General features: G+C 44.9%; 1 protein-coding gene across 1 annotated transcript in view; it reads left to right on the top strand.

Annotated features, from left to right (window-relative positions):
• CDYL2 (chromodomain Y like 2) overlaps window positions 1-18431 on the top strand; it is an 86982-nt gene that overhangs the window by 28522 nt on the left and 40029 nt on the right. The window contains exon 2 of the mRNA XM_053271343.1: window positions 12967-13561. Within this exon, the coding sequence (XP_053127318.1) occupies window positions 12967-13561 (595 nt within the window). The remainder of the gene's footprint in view (window positions 1-12966; window positions 13562-18431) is intronic.

Genomic DNA, 18431 nt, shown 5'->3' with positions numbered 1-18431 from the left:
ATACCTGGATGTGTGAGGCCCCTCTCCTGATGGGTATCCTCAGAAGAAGAGGGAAACCAGCTTGGCTCTCTCCTTGGGTTGCCCTAGAAGTTCAGGAAGGGGTGGGATCCCTGCAAGCTATAAAAGCCTTCAGTCATAGCCAGCTCTTTTCTGATTCTATAGTTCTGAAGTTCAGGAAGGGATAGGGTCCCTGTAGGCTATAAAGTCATCACCAGCTCCTTGCTGGTCTAACAGCTCCCTTTAGAGCCATGATTTTCACTGTTTTTCAAGTAAAGGCCACTTTGCCCCCCCCCCAAAAAAACCCCCACCCTTAAATGTGAGGACCATTTCCCACTGTACTAGTACTGAGCTTTTCTCGCCGCTGTGAGGGCCCTTTGAAACACAAATTGAGCTTGGAGACTGCCCATCCCTGTAGACCTGCTTGATGACCTACTTGTGTCCTAGCTTACCTCCGAGACCTCTTGCATCTCCAGCTGTGTTTTACGTCTCTCTTTCCATTGTTTTAAATACCACTATCGTAACTCTTAACCTTTCCTCTAACCTGATGCACTCAGTTTCTTCAGCCTTTTTGGAATGTCATCACAAGTGAAATTCTTTATCATTATTGCTCCCTGGAGATTCTTCCCCAATGTGCTTATCAGCAAAACACACGCCCTGTCAGAAAGAAGCAGTGATGTGTGCAGGCAGATATGCAGTGGGTAGGAAGACCCATATCATTCAGCAAAGAGTTGAATTGAGGCTTAGGGGCAGCTTGTTCGGAAATCAACAGGAGAAGAAACTGATGAACGTGCATGTATTAAAATGGGCAGCAGCGGATACGATGGAGGTTATGGTGCAGACTGCTACTATTACTACTAGGAATATTTATATATCGCTTTTCAGCAAAAGCTCTCAAAGTGTTTTACATAGAGAATGAATCAATCAATCAATCAGTTAATCAATGAGAAGTTTACCTGTCCCTAAAGGACTCACAGTATAAAAAGAAACATAAGGTAGACACCAGCAACAGCCACTGGAAGGATGCTGTACAGGGCTTGGATAGGGCCAGTTGCTCCCCCCCCCCTTAATATACAGATCAGGGCTGCTCAACTTCAGCCCTCCAGCTGTTTTTGGACTACAACTCCCATAGTCCCCAATACAATGGCCAGTAACCAGGGATTATGGGAGCTGTAGGCCAGCATCTGCCCTTATGGAGGTGTGCAGAACCAGTTCAAATAAAACCAGCTTTGATTCAAACCAGCCCAATTCGAGCAGTTTGAACTTGAACCAACCCAACTTCAAAAAGAGGTGGCCAGCCCAAGTTCAAACCAAACCTGGCCCGGTCCATTATGGACCAGTTCGACCCTGTTCAATGGTTTGAGGGATGTTTCAAAGGACAACCTTGACTTTAAAAAATAAGGGGAGTGGGGGCAGCAAGAGGGCACTTAACTGCCGCCGCTGATTCCTCTAAACCTGGTGCTTTCCCAAGCAGTGTGGCCCACATGGCACAGTTCTGGCCTCCATGTATGCACAGAGGTCATGCAAATGCCACTGCCATGCGGGTTGCGCTGCTGGGTGGGGGGACGTGTAGGGATTTAGAGGAGCGACAGGCAGTAAGGTGTCCCACCCCCAGCCACCCTTATAAACCTTTCAAAGGCAGGATTCCCCTTTGCTTGCTCACAGGATTCACCTTTACAAGCATACCCCTCTAACTGGTTTGAACCAGTTCACCCCGGTTCAATTGAACAGAACAGGCCACCGGCTGGTTTGACCGAACCTTTTCACAAACCGGCGGTTCGGCTCAAATTTGGTTCCGATTCGAATCAAACTGCCAAAAACGGTTCCATGCACCCCTCTACTGCATGAGTCACTGTTCCAGATATCTCATTCCCACATGATCTGCATAATGTTTAGATAGATGAACCATTCTGGCAGGGGACATTATATGATTCCTGCCCACACAGACATCAGCTGACCCCCAGGAGAGTTATACTGGTGTTGAAAGAAACTGGGTCATACGCCTTCACCCATGTGGTTCTTCCATCTATACAGTAGCATGAGAAGAAGACCCAGAGAAGCAGCTCTCATGCCATCACGGTATCATGTGCTTTGGACCTGAGAACCAGTACACAAGACTTATTTTCCTACTATTTCCCATCCCAGAGGATGCTTCTTGAAAGCCTGGGTGTGTCAGCTTGTGGCCTGTGGGAAGCTGGTCATGTGTCATGCACAAGGATTCATCTTTCTGCATGCACAGGATATTCCTTGATGTTTGCACGCTCAAAGCTAAGTCCTATCCGATGTGGCTGTTCATGACTGTCTTTCCCTGATATGCACAAGCTTTCCAAATGGCTGTCATTAGTGGTCATGTGCCTATGCCTTTGGTTGACATCCTATGTAAGATCCTAGAACCAGCCCGCCTTAGAGCTTTCAGACTATCTCCCTTTGAGACAGTGAAAGAGAAGAGTGGAGGTTTATAACAGGACCCGAAGGGCGGTGTGTTGTGGCTGCATCAGATCAAGGAGGTAGGTTTGTTTCAGAGCAGTCGGTGGGAAATTCCGTCTCAGCAGCTTCCTCATCCCAGTTCCTGAGAAAGAGATCTGCTGCTGTAATGATTTCACTTTGTTGCAAAGTCACAGATAACTGAAGAAATGGTTGGAAAAGGCAAATCTTTAGTCAGTCCACTGCTAAATCAAAAGCGGTTTGGTCTAGCAGCAGGCAACTGCTAGTAGGAGAGGAGAGGCTGGTCTGGTGGTAGCAAGCATGACTGGTCCCCTTAGCTAAGCAGGGTCTGCCCTGGTTGCATTTGAATGGGAGACTAGAAGTGTGAGCACTGGAAGATATTCCCCTCAGAGGATGGAGCCGCTCTGAAAAGAGCATCTAGGTTCCAAGTTCCCTCCCTGGCAGCATCTCTCCAGGTAGGGCTGGCAAAGATGCCTGGCTGCAACCTTGGAGAAGCCGCTGCCAGTCTGTGAAGACAATACTGAGCGAGATGGACCAATGGTCTGACTCAGTATATGGCAGCTTCCTATGTTCCTAACGTGTTCTACACCTAGGTTCACATGAGGAAAGGTAGGAGATAAGTCACATTCTGCTGTTTCATGTGATTAATACAGCAGTCCTCAGACGACGATTTGTTGTACATACTCTGCACTGTTTTCCTTTTAAAATGATTGCCACCTGGTACAGAGAAATCTAATTGCCACTCTGATCTATCCTGAAGTGCTAGGAGTTGGGAAGTCTAACAAATTTGGGCTCCTTTTATTATTTTTCCTGTTATTATTGTATATATTTCTATCCAGGTTTTCTATAGTGAACTATATCCATGTAAATAATAGTGGAACAGTCTAGAGCAGGGAGTTTCCAACCTGTGGTCCTCCGGATGTTGCTAAACTACAACTCCCATCATCCCCAGCCACAATAAACTGTAGCTGAGGATAATGAGAGTTGGCTCAACAGCAGACATTTCACTAGCGAGGGTGTTAGGCTGACATTACATTGGCTATTGGGTATAGTCAAGATGTCCTCCTTCCTTCCAAGGGCATATGGAAAAGAGGACAGGTCTCATAGGAAAATAGGAAGCTGCCACATACTGAGTCAGACCATCGGTCCATCAAGCTCAGTATTGTCTACACAGGCTGGCAGCGGCTTCTCCAAGGTTTCAGGCGTCTCCCAGCCCTTCCTTTTGCATGCTAAGCAGATGCTCTTCCAGTGAGCTATGGCCTCATCCCCAGAGGGAAATACTTACAGCACTCACATGTAGTTTCCCATCCAAATGCAAACCAAGGCAGATAAAGTTGCCATGCCCCCCGGAATTTCAGGTTTCACTCGGATTTTAAGCATCTCACCCAGTTGCTTAGCCCATCCAGATTCACCTGGATTTCAGCTTTCATTTTTTAAAAAAAGAAGAAGAAAAAGCTAAGTTCTAGCCCTTGGGGAAGCGGAGTTATGGAGCAAAACGTGCAGTCACTGCTCAAAAATTATTTTCAAAAATTCTGCTCAAAAATTATTTTCAAGCCAATTTACATAACAGGCACATTAGGCACCCAGATTTGGAAAGCCAGAAAATGGCAACCCTAAAGGCAGATGACTTTGCTTAGCAAAGGGGACCATCCATGCTTGCTACCACAAGACCAGCTCTCTTCCCTGTATCTCTAAGAGATGCACAGAAGAAGGAGTTGCAGCAGATGCAGCTTGTCGTGCAGGAGAAAGAAAAGTAGCATCTGCTGAAATTCCCTCTTCTATACATCTCTTAAAGTTACAGGAGACCTGTCCCATATGGCAGCCTGATGTATTCCATTAGCACAACTTCTGCATTAGTCAGTGAGCAAATATACTTGGGTACTTTTAAATGACTCAGGGGATGCATATTAGCAGAGATGCAGTGAGATGCAAATTCCTACCAGCTGGGAATTGTTTACCTGTGTTTCCGTGATCGAGAGTACTCCTCTGGAAGATGCCAGAAGAAACACATTACATTCAATGCCACGTTAAATAAAATGTTCGCCTCCTGAGCCCTAGTTGCTCTCTTTCTACAAGGGTTCTAAAAGAGATTTGCAAGTTTAAGCTTCATTAATAAATTAAATTGCCTTAGTCCTATAAGGTGGGCAGAGTAAATAAGTAGGAGAATATTAATTCTTCCAAAATGGTTCCCTGTGAGCATTTCTTTTTCCTTAAGCAACTGTTTGCACTGGAAGACAGGTGTGAGCATTTTCAGTCTCATACACTTGGCATTAATGGCACAGCGGGGAAGTAACTTGCCTAGGGAGCAAGAGGTTGCTGGTTCGAATCCCTGCTGGTATGTTTCCCATACTATGGGACACACCTATATCGGGCAGCAGTGATATAGGAAGGTGCTGAAAGGCATCATCTGACTCAAACTCTGTGGGAGATGGCAATGGTCAACCCCTTCTGTATTCTACCAAAGACAACCACAGGGCTCTGTGGGCGCCAGGAGTCGACACCGACTCGATGGCACAACTTTAACTTTACACTCGGCATTAATAGGAGCCTACTGGGTTTCTGTTTTGAGTCTCACATTATGTGTGTTTTGCACATGAGCTTACACTATGAATTGTTAAAAACTGTTAGAGTATCACATGTTTTTCCAATAAGGGAAAGCAGCTGTCCCACTGAAGAGGATGAGTAGTATTTGATGGACATGCATGGAATTCCAACATGGTGAAGCCAATTCTTAGGAAGAATTAACTGAAGTTGTTTGTGATGGGAATCATCACATTTTCATTATATTTATTTGGTTATTACCTCCCAAAAGGGGGAACCCTGGGGCAGCTAACAGAATTGAAACAAAGAACAATAAATCCATCAAATTAAATAAAAAGCAAGTATGTAGTCACAACAAAATGCTGCAGTATATGGGGTAGGTTATGTTTAACGCTAAATGTTGTGCAATGGTGTGTGCACATGTACACATAACGTTGATCAGCAGATTAAGAGATTCAGTGTGCAACTTCCCTCACCATTCCTCAGGCGAGTTCACGCACATGCAGTTGTTCTTGTGTCATTTTGGGGTGGATAACCCTCCCACAAAAAGATCCTAAATGTGTCAAACCTCATCCCTTAAAAAATATAAAGGTGTGAAATGACTGGAGAGAAAACAAAAGAGTTTTACATACCTTTCCCCCACTGAAGCAGAAGGAGTTAAGACTGTCTTAAGATCGTATTCTTCAAGCTGAGAAACTGGCTGCTCTATTTGTTCACATCTTCCTTCCCCTCTCTTCACATTCCTTTAGCTCCACCCACCTGCTTAACTGTTAAACTACACACTGAGCCCACAAACATTCCATCCCAAAGATTAACATGGGGGCTGTTTGGGTTGGGGATTGCTGGGGTTTTTTTCCCCCCTTAGATTTTTTTAATTTAAGATATTTTGAACACCAGTGTATCTGCGGGCCATCCCGAATCTGCTGGTACCTGCCAGTTGATTCAACCTTCCGGGGTCATCCTTCCCTCCCTTTTTAAATATAGGGACAATGATCACTAACCCCCAGTCATTGGGAATTTGGCCAGTGGAATTTGGCCACTTGTAAACCGCCCAGAGACATACGTTTTGGGTGGAATAAAAATATGTTAAATAAGTAAGTAAGTAAATAAAATATAGATGAAGAGTGATGCCAGGATAGGGACCCACCAGTCCAGATTATTTTTAACTGCTTCCGGTGGAATAAGGTCCTCACCTGGAGCGTTCCCCGGTCTTAATTGGGCGACTAGACTGTGAATCTCTGAAGTTGACACCGGAGCCCATACTGGAATATCCTCAGTGGCACAGGTGGAGCTTCTGCAAACAGCAGCAGGGTCTTTGGATAGGTCGTGAAAGTATTTCTCCCAGATCCCTGGGTGAATATGACAATCCAAGTGATTTGGACCATAACTGGGAGAGTGCTTTGTAAGACGCCAGAACACGGCAGAATCTTTGGATCTAACACCCTGAATGAGTCCCATCCAGGCATCTTTCATGGCATCTCTTTTCTTATCAGCCAGAAGAAGTTTGTACTGTCTTTTCTGCCGAAGGAGATTCTGCACGGCCCACAGTCCAGAACTAGATTTATAGATTTGATAGGTATTGGCAAGGGATTTTTTGGTGTTAACGCATTCCTTATCAAACCAGTGCTTGGAGGCCTGTTGACGCTGAGCATGTGGCTCGCAGTTCTTACGAGAGAGGAGCTGCTGTAATACCTGGACCAGGGCACTGTAGGACTCCAAAGTCCCACAAGTAGGGTTGTTAATTAGTAGGGGTGATTGAATACACTGCAGGTGGTCAGAGGCAAGTAGCTCACTTAGCGCTTGATCCAGTTGTGGAGACCATTTAGCACAGCAATATGCTCCTCCCGCAAAGGATTTGGTGGGATTATAATGGTTCTCTATGTGGGACTGATGAATGAAAGGCTTTAGAAGGAGCGAAATGGGGAGATGATCACTGTCAAATTTGGGGGTAACCTCAAATCTCTCCACCAGAGGGAGCAGGTTCCCTGAGGTGATAAAGTAATCAATCAGACTCATTCTGGAGCTGGCTCCATCATCCCCATCTGCAATGGTCTGTGCCTGGGGATGATGGGAGTTGTAGTCAACAATATGTGGGGATCTCTGTTACAGGGAATACCGATTATAGGGTCTTCATGCTCAGTTTCATCCTCTGAATCATCTGCCCCTTCCTGGTGCTGAGGTCCTAGAACTGGGGCCATGACAGTGTTCAATCTGAGTTAACAAAAGACAGAAAGAGGAGAGGGCTTTGTAGAGTTGATCTTCTTAGAAAGATCCTTAGGACATGGGGCTTTCCAGTATGGGAAAAGAACATCCCTACCTCCCAAAGAGGCCCAGATGTTACCTCAAGAATAGTGGGCAATAATGTACTTCTCATGGCTGAATCTAAGGCTGAAACAGGGTATCTACCACATCATTCCAACACTATGGCTGGATTTCTTGGAGGCCTTCACTGAAATTAAAAATGGCTTCTTCCCATATTATAAGCTGTGTCAGCCACATTTACAAGCTTAGAAATGCCACATTTGGGACAAAAATATATTTTTTGTATTACTTAAAGACTGCTTTTGCTCCAGCAGAGTTGAAATAAAATTGTATGTATTCACCAATCTAAATGAACAAAAATTTGGAATATAATAGTGGTTTGGTTTGTATCTGTCAGTTCCAATTGAAGAGAGAATGGATGGGGAAATGGAAAACTAAATGACTGGTTTCTCCCTTCCCGAAAGAAAAATATGATTAATTAATCATTAGAAAAATTAATCATTAAGAAAATATGATTAATTAACTTTTGATTAATGTCTAAGAGTCAGATAATATTTTTTGTCCTTATTAACAGGAACTCCCGTGAATTGTATTTTGAGAGTAAAAAATGGTTTTCCTCTCTTTTGAGCAACCAGATGGTGGAAGTAGTAAAATATTCAGATAATTTTAAAGTTGGAATGAGGGAAGTAAAAATGGTCTCTTTGAAGATAATTAGGGGATGCCCATAAGTGAAATAAAGGATGAGGCTGAGCTCTTGATGACATTTTGTACATAGAAAGTACTATTAATTTCTGTTGGACCTCAACGTTAGTGGCTTGGGAGCTCATTCAAGTGGGCTTTTCATCTTGCCAACCCTTGTGCATAAATCTGCATAGACTGAGTGTTCTAGCTGAGTTGCCATCTCAGAGACAGCAAATCCCATGCATTCAGAGTTCTACTCTTCCTAGGCGCCATTGCTGTGATGGCCTCCAGGTTTTGGCATCAGAGATAAACAGCAGTTGAGGCCACCTAAAAACTGTGACCAGCGTGGCAGGAGGTGATCGTGTATGGTTCATTTCATTTAAAACGTGGAATCCTAAAAAGACAAGTCATTCTGTTGTGCATGCATTAAGACAGTCACTGTGGTGTGCTGTTAGGATCATCAAACCATAGGAAGCTGCCTTATACCGAGTCAGACCATTGGTCTATCTAGCTCTGTATTGTCTATACAGACAGGCAGCAACTTCTCCAAGGTTGCAGGCAGGAATCTCTCTCAGCCCTATCTTAGAGAAGCCAGGGAGGGAACGTGGAACCTTCTGCTCTTCCCAGAGTGGCTCCATCTCCTGAGGGGAATATCTTACAGCGCTCACACATGTAGTCTCCCATTCAAATGCAAACCAGGATGGACCCTACTTAGCAAGTTCATGCTTGCTACCCAAGACCAGCTCTCCTCCCTGCATGATGATGCAATTTGTAATCCACCAACAGCTGAAATGCCTCTGGATGGCCACACCTGCTATAATACGAGCTGTAATAATTGAAAGACTAGTTTGTTAGGAGATTTGCTTACCTATCAGATTTGATTTGGGCAATAATAAGATCTCGGTTCTTTTGTATCTGATAGCAACTGTAACGTTTCGCTTGCTAGAAGGGAGGTGAAGAGAAGCCCCTGCCCCATTTCCTTCTTCCCAATGAATTTGTCAGACACATATTGGCACATAATGCAGCCTTTGAGGCAGCAAAGAATGTGATCCATTCAGGGTACGCCGCTAGATATGGACTTTCGCTTTTTGTCGTAGAAATGGCTGCTTAGCTGGATGGCAGTGTTGTCTTATTTTAGAAATATTCTTTGAATATTTCTTTGTTTTGCTCTTTTGCCACATATTGCCCAGAGAGCTTCCACGGTAGAGTTTCTAAGATTAGATTCAGCCATACTGAGACTTCAGAGTCATATGTTCCGACAGAATCATTTTTATGGTCCAAAACAGGCCTCTGGAAATGGGGTCACCGTTGCAATACGAAACTGGCCAGAAAAGAACCTTCTCTTTTGCACAAGCAAATGATCTATAGCATCCTATTGACAAATTAAACTCTAAGCAAGAATACAATATCATACATTCTACAGTTCTCTGATTACCAGGGACCGTCTCTGTTTTCTGGTCATTGTCCCTGGTAAATTACTGTCCCTAGGTTTTTCTTTTGGGGATCCTTAAAACGTTTGCTAGTGTGAGTTGCTATTATTCTTCAAGCTTTTGCTCCTTCCCCAGGTAGCTTGTTATTCAAGAATTTAAATGACTGAGTGAAGTGTGGACCAGTGTTCTTTCTAATTTTTTTCATTTGTGTGTGGAATGATTTTGTTCTGGGTGGCAGTATCAAGGCAGTGTGTGTGCATGTGCATTCAGAATGGGGCTTTCCTAATTCAACCTGAGTGGGATCTAAAATTAACTGAGCGGACATCAAAAAAACTTGTGAGTACACACGTGTGAATGCCTTAGGGAACACTGGTGTGGACCTATCTTCTTTCTAGTGCATATCCCTGCAAGCACCTGAACACTAATGTACGACATAAGGTACAGCCTGCTGTTTCACAGACTGCAACTGTCGATGTATATGTTGAATTGTTGATCACGTCTTCCTGTGAAATATTTCCTAGCATTGATTTCTTCATTTTTAAACCAGTGGGAATCGGCTGTTGCAACTGAAAGGGACAAGTTTACTCCTGGTGTGTGTGTGTTGTGTGTGTGTATGGCAGTCACGGAAGGCCCCAGTATGAATTGGGACCATGAGAGAGAGGATATTTAACCCTTTCCTTCTCCATAGTCCTGATCACAACACGGAATGGAAACTTTTCCCCCACACAGGGGCGGATGAAGCCATGTGCCGCCTGTAGGCAGCCAAGGATTTGCCACCGCTGCAGCAAGGGTAGGGGTGGATGGAGAAAGACCCCCCTTTTTCTCCTTAAAAACTGCCCCTCTGTGTGGCGGGATAAAGTCAATGAAAGCTGCACAGTGGTGGCTGCGAGGAGGGAGGTTAGGGGAAAGTTCCCCCTTTTAGCAATCCTGCTGCATGGGCGGCGAAGGAGAGTTCCTTCCATCTCCCCTCCTCCCTCTCAAATGACTGAACACCCCATCTGCAGACCATTATGGGCCTTTCTCTGCACGTGGAGAAAGGCCCTCCCTGCAGTCACCACTGAACGTATTCCTCCACACACAGCAGTGGTTTTTAATGAGAAAAAGGTTTCCCCCTTGCCCCCAGAGAGGGGCTGCAAAATTTGAGGAGCAGTAAAATTTGCCGCTCCTCAAATTTTGCCGACGTAGGTAAGTGCCAACTCTGCCTTTGCTTAAATCTGCCACTGTTCCCACAGGAAGAGCAACTGTAGAAGACCCAGTATAAATCAGGGCTGCCGTTCCCAATGTGTTTCAGTCTCAGTCTAATTCAAGGAAATGTACAAGTTCTTTATGAACCAGCTCAATAAAATAACATTGCAGTGACCTCTAACAACCAGTCAGTTTTTTCGTCATAAACGTTTTTATTAAAATGGCGTTGAGAACACCAGTCCTATCAGCTGCCCTGTGTGTGTATCCAAAATGTTGGAAGGTATGCGATACCTGAGGGGAAAACAAAACTGTAGCAGAGCAGAGCTCTTCAGCAACAGTCAGCTTCAACATTATTGCAGAAGGCAAAACAGAGGATAGGCTGATTGCAGGGCTGTCCCTAGAGCAGGGCAAACAGGGCGACTGCCCCATCAAAATTAACTGGAAGATGCCCCCACATTGGCTAATTTGCCCCAGGCCATGCACCTCATCTGGGCTCTCTTAAGGACAGCCCTGACTGATTGTGTATTATCTCCCCCAAAGTCCTGTGAAGCAGATGAGGCTGAGACCCCTATGGGGTTAGAAATGGTCTTTCTCAAAGCACCAGAAAAATGGGTACAATTCATCAAAGCAATCTTCCTGCTCAAATTCCTGGACATTTTATATCCAGGATGGCACTTTTCCTACATCCTGGTCAGGACGCCCAATTCCTGGACTATCCAGTCTAATCCTGGACATGTTTGCACTCTAGCCCTCTCCAAGGCAGAGAGTTTAAGAAAAGATGGCTGTCTTTATAATAGCAAAGCTAGAGATTAATTTGAGTGTACAGTAGGTAAAGAGACAACAGGAGCCAAACTGGGTAGTATACGTTGTAGTCAATGCTTGTAATACCAATGCCCCATAACCAAAGGCTATGGGGTGGTAGAAGTTCCTCTACCAGGAAAACTGGTCTTGTGGTAGCAAGCATGACTTGTCCCCTTAGCTAAGCATGGTCCACTCAGGTTGCCTATGAATGGGAGACTTGATGTGTGAGCACTGGAAGATATTCCCCTCAGGGGATGGAGCTGCTCTGGGAAGAGCAGAAGGTTTCAATTTCCCTCCCTGGCAACATCTCCAAGATAGGGCTGAGAGAGATTCCTGCCTGCAACCTTGGAGATGCCGCTGCCAGTCTGTGAAGACAATACTGAGTGAGATAGACCAATGGTCTGACTCAGTATATGTCAGCTTCCTATGTTCTGTGTTCTATGTTCCTCTTCTTCCGCAATTAGAACATGATCCTGTTGGATCGAATGATCGCACAATCCTGTCAACTGCTAAGACGGCATTTATCTGATGACTCTATAACTCTATAAAATAATTGTTTTAATAGAAGTACTAAAATTGCACATGGTAAGTACCATATTAATAGAAGCATTCCCTCTTGTGTGTGAGAGAACAGGGAATTGCTCTTCCATTATGTGCATTATCTAAAAACACAGGTGTGCTTTTCTGTAGAACTATTTTTCTCCTGCACAAATTAATGGAGATATTATTATTATTATTATTATTATTATTATTATTATTATTATTATTATTATTGGCTGACATATCCTACAGCATAAAATGCCTGGGCATTTTTGGCACCACCCATGCCAGGCATCTGAAACAACATTGTAGGTGTTACACAAGAGCACTCTTGTGCTAATGCAGAAAATTGCAGCACCTTTGTTCTTAGGGGATGCTACAACCATTATTTTCAGTGGCGCTCTTACACAAATTTGAAACTTTGAACAATTGTGCATCTGGGACACTGACGCACAAGTGTTCAATGTTTCATATTCGTGTAAGAGCGCTCTTTTGCGTTCTTTCTAAACTAAAAAGGCCCAGATAGTGTAACGGCCTTTTCCCATAGGAGAGTCACTCCAACTCCCTGCTCATTTTGGTTGCCATTTTTTACACCTTTTCTAGCTCAACCATATTAAGGTTCAGCAAAAAGTGCAGAGTATTCCAGGTACACAGTGGGGTAGGTAAGCCATTATTATTTAGAATATTTATATACTACTTTTCATTTTTTTAAAAAAAAAAATCTGAGTGGTCTACATAGCAAAGAAGATGTCTCCCTGTCCCAAAGGGATGCAGAGTCTAAAAATAAAGCCAAGGGAAATGCCAGCAACAGCCTCTGGAAGGGACACAGGTTGAATCTTGTGCAGGGGTGTAGCTAGGAGAGAGGGGGCCCGTTTTCACCCCTCTCCCCGGAGGCCCCTTGGAGTGAGGGAGATAATGAAGAAAGGAGGGAGGGGTGGAGCTGGGGGGGCCTCAGGAGCTGGGGGACCCGGGTTCTTTGAACCCATCTGCTCAATTATAGCTACACCCCTGATCTTGTGCATTTCCCCCACCAAATTATCTTCCCTTAAAGCAACTTACCATTTCCCCCCTTTCCTCTACTTAGGTGGAAAGGATTGTAGACAAAAGGAAGAACAAAAAAGGCAAATGGGAATATCTCATACGATGGAAAGGCTACGGAAGCAATGAGGACACATGGGAACCTGAACATCATCTATTGCACTGTGAGGAATTTATTGATGAATTCAACGGACTGCACATCACAAGGGACAAGCGGGCAAAGCATGGGAAACAAGCCAACGTGCCCAAATTTTTACGAGAGAGCAGAGGGTCATCCCTCGACAAAATATCACACAGACCACCTGACGCTGGGAAGGGCAAGGGTTTGTCCCATAAAAGGAAGCGCATAGCCCCCTCCTTTCAGAAGCCAAGAAAGGGTTACACGGCGAAGCCTGCATCCTCAGGAGACAGAGCTGCTAAAACGGTCTCTTACCGGACTACTCCCAGTGGTTTACAGATTATGCCGCTGAAAAAGTCTCACAATGGCCTACAGAATGGAGATGCCAGTTATGAGAAAGATGCGAGACATTTTGGGAATGGCTCCCAAAAGCCAAACATGGATTTAAATGAACATGAAGGAGAACATGATTTGCCCAGTGTTTTGGATGTTAATAGTGAGTCACCTGTCATGAACGGAATCGGTATGTGAGTTTACTTATTATTGTTGTTTGTTATTATTATTCAATATGACTCTGTCACAATATTGATTTATTAACTTAAACAGATGCAGTAAAATCAATATTTTAACATCAAACATTGCTTTAATATTTCAGTATCACCTCAATCCAACCACAGGGACCACCTTTTTATTCCTTTTCCAGTACTGAAAAAAAGTTCTTTTAACTTCCTCGTAAGTCTTGAGCTACATTTCCCATATTGAATAATATCAGTATTTTAAACATTTATAGACCATTTCCCCTCAATGTTCAAAGCAATTGACCAGGACTATGATGCATAATGTAACCCATCATAAATCGCATCATATAAAATTGAATGACTATACATACACACACACTTTGGTGTGGTATATGAGTTTGTATTATGGCATGGACATTAATTCCTACTTCTTTTTAATGCTGAATTCAAGTAAGATTCTTTAGTTTTATGACATAGAATGAGCAATCTGTATTAATATAGTGTCTGTTGTTGTTGATACAGATGAATGGCAGTGACTGTGGATTTGATGCATTAGATGTAACTAGCTGACCGGGCGCAGAGCGTCTGCGCCCCTAGTTCTCGCTGACTCTTCAGCCCCTTCTCCCTTGCTCTTCCCCCTGGTGTCTCTGACACCTGCCCAGCCCACTTCTCCCCCCTCGCTGCCTGGGGTTTCTGTCCGCTTTCAAGCCAGCCCATTCCGTCCTGCCACTGCATCCTCTTCCCGGTGGCCCAGCCACCTCCTCACCCCAGCGGCCAGGCCAGGCCAGGCCAGGCCAGGCCAGCCACCGCCGCCTCCTCACCCCAGCGGCCGCACAGGGCCCACCATGGCCAGGCCCACCACCACCTCCCCACCGTGGCCAGGCCCGCCGCCAACACCGCTGCCTCCCCACCGCTGCCTCCCCACCGCCGCCCAAAGTCAGGAATTCTTGCGAGTGGTACGACCACTCTCGCGAGAGTTCCGGGACGCATCCTCACGCATTCCCAAGCTGCATGTCTTAGAGAAATAATTATATAGATGTTTTCACTTCACTTTTCAAGGTTTTCCAATTAAAAAGAAATTAGACTAGCCACAAAAGCAATAAGAGGTCAGCTAAAATAGGACAGCTTTGCTGCTTTGCAAAAGACCTCCTCTGGTGAGACATTCCCAAGTCTAAGGCAGGGGTTCTCAATCTTGGGTCTCCAGATATTGGATTAAGGTGAAGTGTCCCGTCAAGTCAATTTCGACTCCTGGCACCCACAGAGCCCTGTGGTTTTTCTTTGGTAGAATACAGGAGGGGTTTACCATTGCCATCTCCCAAGCAGTATGAGATGATGCCTTTCAGCATCTTCTGATATTGCTGCTGCCCGATATAGAACCAGCGATAACCTCCTTTTATTCCCTGGTTCTTTTATTCCCTGGTTCACTACTGCAACACAAGGAATTGCACACACTTAAGAAGTCCATGGAGCTGTGGTGCTTCACAATGAGCCCATTCTCACAATCAAAATGGGGGTAGGAGGCGTGGCCAGCCGGGGTAGGAGGGCCATGCGAACTTCCAATTGTCAGTTATGGGTTTTCAAAAGTCAAGGAGGGGAGAATGATCCTGTGGGAGCTGGGTAGGATGGCTTTTTGTCCACCCTTGACGAAGTGCGGAATGTGGGTTGGCTGTGCTCATCCTACCCAACTCCCAACTCCCACATGATCACTCTTTCCTTCTCCTACCCTGATCTTTGCAAACACATGACCACAGATTGGGAGTGCAGATGGCTCTCCTACCCTGGCTGGCTACTCTTCCTACCTTGATTTGAATCGTGAGAACTACAACAACAAATATTTATATACCGCTTTTCAACAAAAGTTTCCAAAGTGGTTTACATAGAGAAATAATAAATAAATAAGATGGTTCCCTGTCCCCCAAGGGCTCACAATCTAAAAAGAAACATAAGATAGACACCAGCAACAGTGGGGGTGGATAGGGCCAGTTACTCTGCCCCTACTAAATAAAGGGAATCACCACGTTAAAAAGGTGCCTCTATGCCCAGTTAGCAGGGATGAGCCCAATTTTTCACAGCTGCTAGTGGAAGAACTTTTCTGGGACACATATGCAGCAAGCGCATTGTGCAAGGCATTGAGCAATAAAAAGCAGTAGATTGCACCACTTCTGCAGTGCGTTGTGCAACCTGTTGTGCAGCGTGTCACCATCCTTCACTAGCGGAGGGGTGTCCAGTAGGCCCTCCAGCTGTTTTTGACTTACAGCTCCCATCATCCTTGGTTACTGACCAGTGGAACTAGGGAAGATGGACGTTGTAGGCATCCTGGAGGGGCCACAGTTGGACACCCCTGCCCTAGCGCAAGAACCTCTGCTAGCGCAAGAATGTCTAGTCTGGAACAGGCGTGTCTTTCTTGGTGCAATGCCACTGCGTTTTATCCTTGTGCTAGCACAACAGCATTACACTGGCAGAACACTAGTCTGGATGCAGCACATGGAAACTTGGACGTAAAACAAGTAATGCAGCATAGTGAATGAATCCACATGTGCTTAGTTTGCTCAGTTTATTCTGATGGCAGAGTGGTTTTATTTTGCCATGGAGTCTGCCTAGCTTTATGAGTTTTCATAGGCCCACTGGTCCAAGCCTGACAAATGTAGGGACATAGGAAGCTGCCTTCTACTGAGTCAGACCATTAGCCAACCTAGCTCAGTATTATCTACACAGACTGGCAGCAGCTTCTCCAAGGTTGCAGACAGGAATCTCTCTCAGCCCTATCTTGGAGATGCCAGGAGGGATCTTGGAACCTTCTGCATGCAAGTATTCAGAGGCTCTTGCCAGAGCGGCTCCACTCACAGTACTCACACATGTTGTCTCCCATTCATATGCAACCAGGGCAGATCCTGCTTAGCAAAGGGGACAAATGGTGCTTGCTACCACAAGACCAGCTCTACTCCCATAGAATTGTATTGTGGCATGAGTCTTCATTGGCAACTTTCAGCTTGCCAGTGAAAGTTCATGTCACAGTACGTTTGCTTGATTTCACAGTGACACGCGGCTGTTTTCAGGAACTTTTCTAATTTTTTTGCATGCAGTGCTTGAATTACCGGAGGGTCAAAGGGCTTATCCTCCTTTTTTGTCCGAGCCTTCTTGACTTTTTAGAAAAGAACAAGATCAGGGTCATATCTTTTGGGATTTGTCGCAAGCTGAATAAAGGCTGCTGAAGAGCACGAAAACACGGTTTTAGCGCTACACATTCTTCCTTATATTCTTTGCATGAGTTTCTTCTGCAGTATTTCTCTCATCTTTTCAATTATTGTTTCATCATTTGTTTCAGTTTTGAGATATTTAGTTGTTTTTAGACTTCTCTTTTCTTATACTAAACAGGCATTATATGGGTGTATTATATTGTATTAAAGCCTTTTTTCAGTTTTCATTTGTACTGATTATATTGCGCTTTTACTCTTTTTAGAAGGCTTTGTGGGTTATATGATATGGCTAAAAATGGGGAGCTAGATGGACTCTGGACTGGATTTCATTAAGAGCCTCTTCATTAATTTCTCCATATTTTGAATACTCATATAGGGCTGTTCCATGCATAAGAATATAGGAAGCTGCCATATATCGAGTCAGACCATTGGTCCATCTAGCTCAGTATTGTCCACACAGACTGGCAGTGGCTTCTCCAAAGTTGCAGGCAGGAATCTCTCTCAGTCCTGTCTGGAGATGCCAGGGAGGGAACTGGGAACCTTCTGCATGCAAACAGGTAGGTGCTCTTCCCAGAGCGGCCCCATCCCCTAAGGGGAATATCTTACGGTACTCGTTCATGTAGTCTCCCATTCATATGCAGCCAGGGTGGACCTTGCTTAGCAATGGGGACAATTCATGCTTGCTACAAACGCCTTCCTACACAAAAAGGTAGGAGCTAAAGTAAGTCATCTGTCAGGAATTGAACCCACAGCAAGTCTTGATGTAAGAGTTATCAGGTGGGAATTTACTCTGTGCTTCAGCAACTGTCTTTAACCAAAGCAAGAGAACTACAAGGAAGCTAGCCACACCAGCCACGAAAGCCTCTTTGCATTAATAGGCCAGATTGTTGTTTTATTTATTTATTGTCATTTATTGTTTCTACCCTACCTTTTCAGGGCTGCTCAATTTTGGCCCTCCTGCAGATGTTGGCCTACAACTCCCATAATCCCTGGCTTTTGGCCACTGTGGCTGGGGATTATGGGAGCTGCAGTTCCAAAACAGCTGCATAGCAAGAGTTGAGCAGGCCTGCTTCACAGTGACAGACATGAACTGCTCTGGCATTTTCCTATCCTAGCACTGGCCAAACCCAAATCAACTTAACTTCAGCAACTGTTACTAAGAGGTGGACTCCCATAGAAGTACAGAGGTACCTCCATGGTAAAATGAAGCCGGCTGGTCAGGAGAAAGAACTTTTCCCTTTCTAGTGGCAAGTTACCGACAGAGTGCCTAAGGTTGTAGCTGCCTTGTCCTAGAAGGGCTTATATAGTACTCTCTCCCAGCCAATAATGAAGCTAGGTGGAGGTCATAACAAATAGACAGGACAGTTCCAAAGTAGGGGTAAGAAGCCGATGGCCCGGGGGCTAAATCTGGCACTGCAAAACTGACCCTCCAAATGCTGACCTCAGAGGCAAAGGAGAGCATCTCTAGCCAAGGGGTTGACAGCAGCCCATTTGGGCAGATGGGATATGGGGTGTGGCCCATTACTGCCTACCTACTTGTGAAAATGGTCCTCCACCAAGGGCTCTAAATGCTTTTCTGGATCTTCCAGACTGGCTGGGAAGTTGGTACCCAGAAAGACACACACTCTTCTTTCTTGAGGGCTCACACTTGACATTTGAATTCTGGGCATAATTGCGC

Source organism: Hemicordylus capensis, chromosome 9 (assembly GCF_027244095.1).
Source record: "Hemicordylus capensis ecotype Gifberg chromosome 9, rHemCap1.1.pri, whole genome shotgun sequence".
NCBI classification, from domain to species: domain Eukaryota; kingdom Metazoa; phylum Chordata; class Lepidosauria; order Squamata; family Cordylidae; genus Hemicordylus; species Hemicordylus capensis.
This window is presented reverse-complemented; position numbering and strand designations above follow the sequence as displayed.